General features: G+C 38.9%; 1 protein-coding gene across 1 annotated transcript; it reads right to left on the bottom strand.

The window, feature by feature from the left end:
- Positions 1-231: 231 nt before the first annotated feature.
- On the bottom strand, positions 232-2,498 carry LOC140893632 (BTB/POZ and TAZ domain-containing protein 1-like). The gene is made up of 5 exons (XM_073302717.1): positions 2,287-2,498; positions 1,949-2,082; positions 1,281-1,584; positions 849-1,165; positions 232-603 (listed from the first exon to the last, which is right to left on the bottom strand). Exons 1-5 carry the CDS (start codon positions 2,428-2,430, stop codon positions 420-422), a joined length of 1,083 nt encoding a protein of 360 aa, XP_073158818.1. The 5' UTR covers positions 2,431-2,498; the 3' UTR covers positions 232-419.
- Positions 2,499-10,554: the final 8,056 nt, after the last annotated feature.

The following is a 10,554-nucleotide window of genomic DNA, read 5'->3' as shown; positions in this document are numbered from 1 at the left end:
TGTAGGTTCGTGAATTTGTTTGCGATTTATAAAATAATAGTGCTACAAATTTAACTCAGAAGGAATAATTTATTATTCCCGACACAATTTTTTCTCACTCAAATCATTGCCAAACACTACCTAATAAACAAGAGATCGAGGGAATTTCTTAATTCGCATGTGAGGACCCTATTTAACTACTTATTCTCGCAGGCCAAAATATATTCAACAATAAAAATTGAAGACAAGATATGATAAAAATCGATTCATTGAACGAATAAAATAGAATAATTTGTCGCCAACCAACCATCTATTCCCAAAATCATTACCAACCTTCTTTTACCATATAATATATTGATATTAAAAAAACAAAACAAAACAAAACCAAAAACAAAAACAAAACAAAACTATATTTATGCATCCATCTAATGAAATCTGATTTATGATAATTTGAAGCTATGGTGATGAAGTTGATCCACTGGCGGCGTTTTCGTCGGTTCTTCTCTCTTCCTCTTGGGGAGAGACAAAGATGATATGGTTTTGGCTGATACCACCTTCTTCACAAGTAATCTCCATTGCGCATCGTTTCCTCTTCGAACTTGGTTTCCCTTCAACTTGAATTGTCTGCGACAAAACAAACTTCACTCTTTGATCAACATGTTTAAGGTAAACAAAACGAAAAGGGATAAAGGGCGCACACATTTCGATATTGAATCAACATAAATCTTGATTCTTTCCGTGTAATTAAACGGCCTATGATTGTTTTACAATCAAGGAATCAATAATACCTAACCAACCTAATTAACTTTAATATTCATATTTGGTGAGAATGAGCAATCAAGAAACATGCGTTGCCGAAAATTCTTTACCTGCAAAGAGGAACTCGGCATTCATCAGGTTGGTCGCAAATCGAGGAGTGCAATCTGAAAAGTTGCCACATACGCTTACAATGCGAACATCCACCATTAGCCCTCTTCGCACAAGTGCCGAAATGCTTCATCAGAAGCTGAAGGCCGTGGCAGGTCGAATACTTGGTACATGGACTCTTATGCTTGCACGGATCCATGTTGTATGGACCTACACTGGTGCATCCCTCAGTGCATATGTGCTCAAGACAATCCATGGCTTCACTTAGTTGAACATACAAATTCTGCTCTGATCTACGCCTTCTTGTTCTCTTTTTCCTCTACACAACAAAAAAGGGCCAAAACTGTTATCACCAATGAAGAATCCCAACTCTCACTTCTCACAAAGACTCTAAATTTGCATGATGTTTCATTAAAACGGGAAACGGGGCATACCGATTCAGTTTCATCGAAGAACTGTAGAATCTCGAGCTCAAGATAGGGATCATTCTTTTGCAAGAACTTCCATCCCTCAGTCTTCTCTACATTTTTGAAGTTATTAGACAACGATCTCATGCATTTGAGGTAAAGATCAGGCGCATCGCACAATCTTGCAAGCTGGAGCATATCCACTACATTATCAACATTCAGCCTTTGTGATAACCCCTTGGAGCATAACTGCTTCAGCTGTGGAACCATGTATACATGCGACAAAGCAAGCAAGTGAAAGCCATATTTCTCCATTTCATCTTCTCCACACCTGAATGAAATCAAGGATTCTAAGGTCATTCCAAATACATGAAGATCAATCCTGTGATTTTGGAAACCAACTTATGCATCTTGTTTTTAGTCCAAAATATCAACCCGTCGTGGGGACCATGAAAAATGTTTGAATTATTGATTGAGTTGTGTTAAATAATACAGAGAATTTATAATGAACGGCAGATATTTAAACAAGAAGCTAACATCAATTTTTCTTTCCCGTATGATGGTTAACAAGAAAATATCAAAATAGAATTGTTGACCCGAGAAATCAGAGATTTTTTAAATCTTTGATGAAAAGAGAAAATAACAGTAATAAAAGCAAAACCACCACAAATTTCCGCGTGTTAATTGAAACTTACTTGGAGGAATAAAGAAATTGCAGGAACACGGACACGGCGTCGTAAGGGACGCCAAGGATCGGAATTTTCCGTTCCGAGCTCTGGCGCTTTTGCGGCCTCTCTACTATGTTCTCTAAAACCGGTGATGCGGAGGCCTGCACAAATCCAACCCGAAATATCGATTAAAAAAACCAGAATTCGACCTAAATTCTTTTAGAAATGTATCATACCTCAGCATTTAACGAAATCAAAACATAAAAAAAAAAAAAAAAATCGTTCATTTTTAATGAATCAGACGGACTGACACCAATGTCAAAACGCAAGAAATCAAAATCAAAAAAACAGAAAAGAGGCCGTACGAGGATTTTAGAGTGCGCCGGAATCCGCGATCCGCATGAGGTAATGACGTGAACGTCGGGCTCCGGCATTACTCCGGCGCCGGGAAACAGAAGATTTTGCTTCAGTTTAATTTCGCCGGAGAGCACTTTCTTCAATTGAACCATTATCGCCACAGAAAAGAAAATGAGAAATGAAAGATGGAAATAGAGACGAAGGAGGTAGTTGGTGTGAGGGTGTGAGACACTTTGAAGCGTGTGGCCAATTTATATAGACAAGACAACATAGGGGGCAAATGCAATTACCGACATAAATAAAACCGCATGGGGTCCAAACATGCCCCCGGTTGCTGTAATTTATGGCAATCTGGTCAATTCATTTAAGAATAAAATGACTCCAAATTAACTTTTTTTTTAAAACGATGAATGCGTTTTTTCGAAACAACGTCATAGTAAGCAAATCGTGTCAATTGAGTAAATTTCACTAGGATAAGCTATGTGTGACAGATTTTTCCGAAAAAATATTTACAACATAATCGAATTTTGATCATGATGTTAATGAAATCTATAGAGAAATCACGCATAAAAATCACAACCAGCACATGATATGTCAATATAGATTTCACAAGTTACGTTTCAATTCATTCGTTTTGACTTTCCGAATCAATCGTCGCAAGAAGTTAAAATCAAAAGATTCATCTCATACATGCATAAAAAATGAGGATACATGATCTTTCATAATAAATAAGACCACCAATTATTTAAGATGGTACATTGGATCGCACAACTTGAATGCCACCATGTGGGATATATATATAAGGTGAAATGACTGGTGTGCCCTTGGTAGTTAATTAATATATAAAATAGAGTAATTAATGGAGGATATTTTTTGCTGAGGGGGCAGATGATTGCTGAGTGGGATAAGGAGTTATGGATAGGGGTCGTATTTAATTAGAAAGAGATAAACGACCTCTTGATGTCAGAAGCGCCCCAAAGCCCAAAGGCCCACCCCCTTCCACTTGACCATCCCCAATGTGGCATCCTCATCCCCTTGTGTGTGTATATATCTGCTCGCTTTTCCAACTTGGCATCATTAAAAAAATACATAAATCCTTCTGCCATGTAGGAAACCGTATTTGCCAAGGGGTTGGTTTGGTTATTCCCAATTTCTGGTGCTTGGTTATGTTGATAATGGAGACGTATACTTCTGTTAGATCCAATCGTCCTATAATATTTAGAGTAATGTGATTCACATACTCGAGCATAGACTCGGCTCCTTTATGCTAGACTCTAATAATTTTTCTTTTCCACTCTGTTGAGATATTTGGCATCGGTTCATAGAGTTTTTGAGAATCCATTGAGTTAGTTTTTTGGGTTGAGTTAGATCAGAGTCCACGTTCTTAACATGGTATCACGGATCAGGCCACCGTTATGTGTCATTGTATCATAGCTCAGATCCACCGTTATATGTTAGACTGCATATAGTTGAGTCACCCTTTAATATCTTCACATTACAGTCGTTTCATTCCGAGCATGTCGGGTTGTGTTAAGATGTTTCACGTCGGTTGAATGGATTTCTGAAAGTTGCATATATAAAGGTTTGGGTCACCCTCACCCAAGTGTTGAGATGTTCCAACTCGGTTGAATAGATTCTTAGGAGTTGCATATATAGGTTGAACAATTCTCCTCCGCATTAGTTTTTGGGATTGAGTTAAGTTCAATTTCATCATCTTTAACACACTCTTTCATTCTTGCATATTATCATGTTTAAGTCAATCATCTTTTAACACATTCATTCATTCTTGCATTTCATCATGTTTATAGAAAAATCATAGATCCCAAGTAAGAATTTTTACTATTTTATAAAACAAGTAGACCTATTACTAAAAATACCCTTTTTTCTAAGCGAATTGTAATTTTCTCCTACCACAAAACTCTATCACCTTCCATTTTCCAAGTTTTGTTCATATTTTTCCCCTCTATTTAGTATTTCCCTTGTACTAATTTTACAAATACTGCAGTTGTCCATCTCATGATTTTTCAAATATTGCAGTGTGCAGATATTTTGTTTTCAGCGGATTGTATACTCACATTGCGTGTGTCATCGTTACTAGTATATATATTGATTAATTTTTGGATATACATAGAGACCTGTTTAGTTGGATTGATGCTTGATGAGATTACGTGGATAAATAATGTTGTGATCATTAAAATATTTGAATTAAAATCTGGGGTTGTATTCAATAAATAATATTGATGACATCCCAAAAATTCCTTCATCGTCTTTATGAATCCTTCGACTTTTCTTGCCTGAAAATCATGAATAAACCGGTTAGAGGGCGCCAGGATTTCTTCCAGCGTGACCCCTCCGATGCCTAAGTCAGACAGAGAAACATAAGAGAAAAGAATAGAGGAAAGCATGGGAAACATCATGGGGAAGAAAGTGTAGAAACTCCCCTCCCACCTCCCCTGTATAATCACGAAGAAACAGTATATATAAAACTTTCCCGTGATTTAGATCGTGTCAGATGTGTAGCCCAAGATGTCAGCCCATAACTAAGAGGATAAGACCCATGTTCTGATGATATGCAGGCCCATGGTCTCATGAGATGCGGCCCATGATTTAATTATACTGACAAGTTCAGGTCCAGATGTAAATAGTAAATATTTGACAGACCCATATCCATTAATAATTATCAAACACCAATTACCATCAATAATCTGTCTGATGGTCACAAATCCCGATCTAAGTTCATGCGAAAAAATAAATATATCCCGAGATATCAGACGATATCTCGGGATATATCCCATAACATCACATGTTTGGTTGTAAATTAAAATTATACTATTTCTAATGTACAGTAATTGACATATTCTGATTTCTTTATTTTTAAAAAGGAAACAAATTAGAAACTGCCATTTTAATTAATTCAACTTGCAAAACGTTTGTCTGAGTTGTAGCTTACCCATTAATTCATTAAAAATGTTACGGTGCTAGTTGTGCCGGGTCACCCTCGTTCCCAAAAAGCCTTTCAAAATAATGTTTCATCTGCCCATGATTTTTTTATTAGTCATTTGACCATTTTATTTAGTAAAGTATATAATATATATATATATATATATATATAATATCTGTAGTTAACTATTTTATTTAATATATATCGAGGTATGGAGAACTTTACTAAATTTATATATATATATATTCTTGCACACTGCTTGATTCATGAGATGAAATTAAAAAAAAATCAGTGTCATATATATCGTTTATAGTTTTGAGTATCGTTTGAGATATTTAATTAACTATAAAATTGGAAATATTTTTTTTTCTTTCTTAGTTGAATCTTGCGGTTGGCTGCATGGCTTTTGGTGTAAGTTTACATTTTTAATTTGTTGTATTCATAATCAATTGTTGACTGTAAATTTTTTTTCAAAACAGGTTTTTGGAGCTGTTTGGGAGTTGAACTTTTGGAAATTGAAAGTATCCAAGGATTATTATATCTTAAAAAAAAATTGTATGTTTTTTTTTGAAAACATATGCCTCTGCACATGATTGTATTTCAAATTGTTAATCATATGCATATTTTTTTATTTATTGATATTGATTCTCTGTTATGCATTGTATGTATAACAAACTTTTAATATTAAGTTTTTTATATTTTGATTCTAACTTTAGCTTTAAATTCATAATTATTTTAATCAATTATTTTTTTTCTTTGTCTATATACTAATATTTTTAGTCGCTCAAAATCAATTTAATTTATTACTTAACTGTATATAACCGGCCAATCAAACCGGACCGTATTACAAAAAAAACCGGACCGAACCGTAATAACATGGTTCGGTTTCGGACCATAGATTTTTAAAATCGAAATCGAAAAAACCAAACCGTAGTAGAGGCAAACCGGACCAAACCGACCGATGTCCACCCCTAATAAATCGAATATCAATAATATAATAACCAGGTACGTTCGTATATAGGGGTGCCATATTAATTGATTAAATATATACACAAGTCGGGATTCTTTCGTGCATTCAAAAATATACAGCTTCATTTTAATTTTTTTTTTTTAAAAAAGGACCCTTTGTTTGTGCGGCGGGATGGGTACGGGGTTCTTGGATTAATATATTTTTAACAATCGAAATTGATATGATTTTGAGATTTTTTCTGATCATTTTCATTTTTATTTAACTTTATCAATTTGGTGACTAGAAATTTTTAAATTAACTCCTTAGATTAATATTGATAAAAAAAAATTAATTGGCTAAAATTATAGGAAACTGAAGTAGTGATAGCGAGAGGTCAAAATTGGTAGGCAATACGTCTTCAATCTTGACCATAAGCCGAGGCAGTCACAAATCTGAACTCAAACACATATATTTTTTTATCTTCACAAAAAATTGGTGCATTTTCTAATTGAATACGTAATTGCATACACAAGAATTAAGAGATCCATGCCCCACCACATATTACATGGGTACGAGTTTTCTTAGGTCTTAACTCTTATGTATATGCCTACGTACATTTGATCAGATGACCAGAAATCACAGACTTTTTGGTAAATTTAATTTTGTGTGAATTGAATTTTTATTTATGCACATATTTATGTGTTATTATTATTAGTCCGAAAAACATTTTTTTTAAAAAAAAACTAGAATAAAATAATTAAGGAGATGCGCATATATAAATAGATCATGAAGATATATAAAATTTAAAGGACCTTCTTTATTTTTAGTTTTTAGGCAAATTAATGCTGTTTTTTTTTACACAATTAATGCTGATTTTTACGTATAGTGATTTTTGTTTTATGTATGTGATCTACCTCAATAACGTGATCTCTTTGGATGAGCTGTTGAAACTCCTTCAACAAAAGACGAACTGCTGCTGACCTGAAACCACTAATCAAGAGTGTTAAGGGGGGACCGGAAGGTGTTCCGGCGTATCCCCTCTGACACTCAAGTCAGATGCTAGGATAGCGAAATATAGAGAGTGGTGTGTGCACACGAGTGAAAAATTAGGATCCAAATAATGAAGGTGAATCTGGTATTTATAAAAGAGAGCTCCGGATTTAGCGCCTACCTTCTTTATCAAGAATCCGCGAATCCCGGGATCACAATCCCGAATATTTAGGCTGAGATCTTGCCCGAACCTTGTCTGACAAAGAAAATAACAATACACTTAATCTGAGCTGAACTGTCATCATGAGGACGCTATACTGCTGCTCTCCCTGGGGTCATATGGAAAAAAGATGAGTGAGTTATTGCTGAACCCCTGAACTCAACCTGAACACTGATCCTAACATCTTAGCTAGCTCATCAAGGTTGTCCAACCCCTCTACTAAGCTAACTCCCTACTGACATCGGGGCTGAGATGAACTCTAGAGCTCCCGACCCGAGCTGAAAGTGATGGTGGAGGAGCTTGGCTGAGCTCCCGAGCTGATCTCCCGACCCGAATTGGAGGTGATGGTGGAGGAGCTTGGCTGAGCTCCCGACCCGAGCTCCCGATCCGAGCTGGAGGTGATGGTGGAGGAGCTTGGCTGAGCTCCCGACCCAAGCTGGAGGTGATGGTGGAGGAGCTTGGTTGAGCTCACGAGATGAGCTCCTGAACCAGTTCTGGTTGATTAGGGATGTTCCTTTTATATTAGGGTCATCCATGAGCTGAGGTGGTTTTCTCCTCCGGGTATCACAAGTCCCTCCCATAAAAGTCGAATTGAGGTCAAAGACTCGAAATTCTTTTTTGATTATGATATGGCCCTAAGAGAATGCCGACCTGAGGTGCCTGCTGAGCCCTCCTGTCATTCTGACAATCATTAATGGTAACTTTTTGAATTCCAACGAATCTGAGCCGTACACCTGTCCAAATTCAACGGCTCGATTTAACCCGATCTTTCTATAAATAGCCTCTTGCTGTCAAAATTTCATTTTCACTTTCTTCACTTCTTACTTCTGTAAATTCTCTCTTGAATTCCCCTCTTCCAAGCTTTTCCGCCTTCTTCCCTTTCTCCCAAGTTTCCGAGCTTCCTAAGTAAGTATTCCTTTCATGGCTACTTCTTCCCGAGCTCATTCTGGAAGCTCTGACGAAGTATTCCATGAGGTGGATCGATTTGATTCCCTCGCTCTTACTCCCGCAGGAGAGCCTTCAGGCCAGGACCCTGCTCATGCTTCAACCTCTGCTCAGGAATATGACCTGGGCAATGACCCCGAAATCCCCGTGGTGCCGTGGTTTGAGCAATACCCATCCGAGCTAGATGCTTCGGATGAGGATAGGATAAGAGCTCTCTCTCACGCCCCGAAGAATTATGAGTTCATCATTCCTGACCCTGAGGCCCTAGCTGACCATCCTCCAGAGGGGTATTATACCTTTTATTTAGATCAGCTGGAGGCCGGTCTTAGGTTTCCTCTCCCCCTCATTTTTCAACAGCTCAGCCGTTACTATGAGCTTCATTTAGGGCAGTTCACTCCTAATTCCTTTCGCACTCTGTGTAGTTTCGTTGTCCTCTTTAGGACTTTAGGCTATGACGTAAATTGTTTTACTATTTGTAATTTTTTTACTTCCCAAACGTTCTGAGGAGGGCCCCTTCTACTTTTTTTGCCGACCTAATTGCAAGTTTTTTAAGGGCTCTCCCAGCTCTAACAAAAATTGGAAAAACTCTTTCTTTTTTGTTCATCCCTCCGATGATTGGGATATATGCTCAACTTGGAGGGATGCTCTCCCCCTCTTACCTGTTCCCGCCCCGGGCTTCCGTCAAGGGGAATTGTTTACTGGAGCCCAAAGGGCTATAGGGGGAAGGTGCTTTGATACTTCTGCCCTTCTGGCAGAAGATCTGCTCTGCCACCATGGGCTCAGCTCGGCCGATGTCTCGGTCCGAGGAAATCTAGGTATGGCCCTTCCCCCGCCCTTGCTCCAACATGTTAGCCATATTACTATCACTATTTCCTGAACTGACCTCTCTTCTTTCTTATATATATGGAAAAAAGAGTCATGGACGCTGCCATGAAAAGAATGTTGGAGAAGAAGAGAACGGCTGCCCCCCCTGGGAGCAGGACTGAAGGGAGCTCCGCCAAGCCTAAAGCCCCTTCACCCCGAGCTGCTAGTAAGTCCGAGCCTTCTGCCCCTCACTCTAAGGGCTCAAAAAGGCGGGCCACATCCAGCCCTTGCCCTGAAGTGGTAGAGCTGGACTCTGGGAAGTCCTCTATTCCTGAGGTGGTGCCCCTCCGCCAGTTCAGGGCGGATAAACCTCAGACTCCCGTGGTCCGATGCAGGACCAATTTCTTTGAAATGTACCACGATGCTCTGCGCATCGTGGGGGTCGGCCCTACTCCAACGGACGGATCAGTCCTCCGAGATATGATCTCCCAGGCTGACGCCGATTATGTGAAGAGCCTTGGATGGGCTGAACTGATGCAGCGCTCTAACACTGCCTCTGCTGAGGTAACTTTCATTTCTCCATTATTTCATGTTCCTCTTTTATGTTCTCATTTACTTATTCTTTTTCTTTCTTGGGCCGCCGTCCTGAACGCTGAGATGTCCCTCCAAGCTTCCATGGCTCGCAAGCAATTTTCCAAGGATACCCGAGGTTACGAAGCTTATTTTGCTGAGCTTAATCAGTTAGCGGAGGACGCCAAGCTTGGTCATAAAAAGGAGGTGGCCAATCTCCGAGCCCAAATGGAGGAGATGCGGATGGGCTTCCAGGCTGACCGGCTGAAGCAGCTGAACGACCTCCGAGTCTCTGAGGTGCAGAAGAAAGCCCTGCAAGATGAACTTAAAGGCTCCCAGGATCAGCTTTCTCAAGCCCTCCAAGAGCTAGAGCTATCCCGAACCGAGCTGACAAAAGGAGCTGAGGCTTCAAAGAAATCTTCCTAAAGTCGGATGAGTTTATGGATAAGGTTGCTATCCAAGCCTATGGCTACCTATCCAAAGGGTTTGAGGGATGTACGCAGCAGTTCAGGGCAGCAGGTTATCCTCCTGAAGGGATCCCAGTAGATTTTCTAGACTTGGATGGATTTGCCCTCTCCCTCACCTCAGGGGAGGCAACCAAGGAGGACGAGGCTGAGGCCGAGGGAGGCGAGGGTGAAGGGGAGAATGAAAATTAATTTTTGTAATTGCTGATGTAAACACTTAGATTTTTGTCAGATTATGCAAGCTCAGTTATATTATTATTCTTTTAGGTTATCACAATTTGAGTTGCGATTACTAACACCTTAAAATGAGCTGAGCTCCTTAGAGGGAGGCAAAATTAACACTTAAAAATAAACTAACACTCAAAATGCGTTGAGCTTAGCTGCGCTCTAGGT

The sequence above is a fragment of the Henckelia pumila genome, chromosome 1 (genome assembly GCF_033568475.1).
Source record: "Henckelia pumila isolate YLH828 chromosome 1, ASM3356847v2, whole genome shotgun sequence".
Lineage (NCBI taxonomy): Eukaryota > Viridiplantae > Streptophyta > Magnoliopsida > Lamiales > Gesneriaceae > Henckelia > Henckelia pumila.
The sequence above is the reverse complement of the archived record's forward strand: the minus strand, read 5'-3'. Positions and strand labels throughout refer to the sequence as shown.

Bases quoted from the DNA above. Each gene is read 5' to 3' on its own strand.
- LOC140893632 (XM_073302717.1), bottom strand. From the start codon at position 2,430: ATGGTTCAATTGAAGAAAGTGCTCTCCGGCGAAATTAAACTGAAGCAA. The intron at 2,083-2,286 runs GTACGGCCTCTT...GGATTTGTGCAG, and splicing joins CGGCGCACTCTAAAATCCTC to GCCTCCGCATCACCGGTTTT. The intron at 1,166-1,280 runs GTATGCCCCGTT...TTTGTTGTGTAG, and splicing joins TCTTCGATGAAACTGAATCG to AGGAAAAAGAGAACAAGAAG.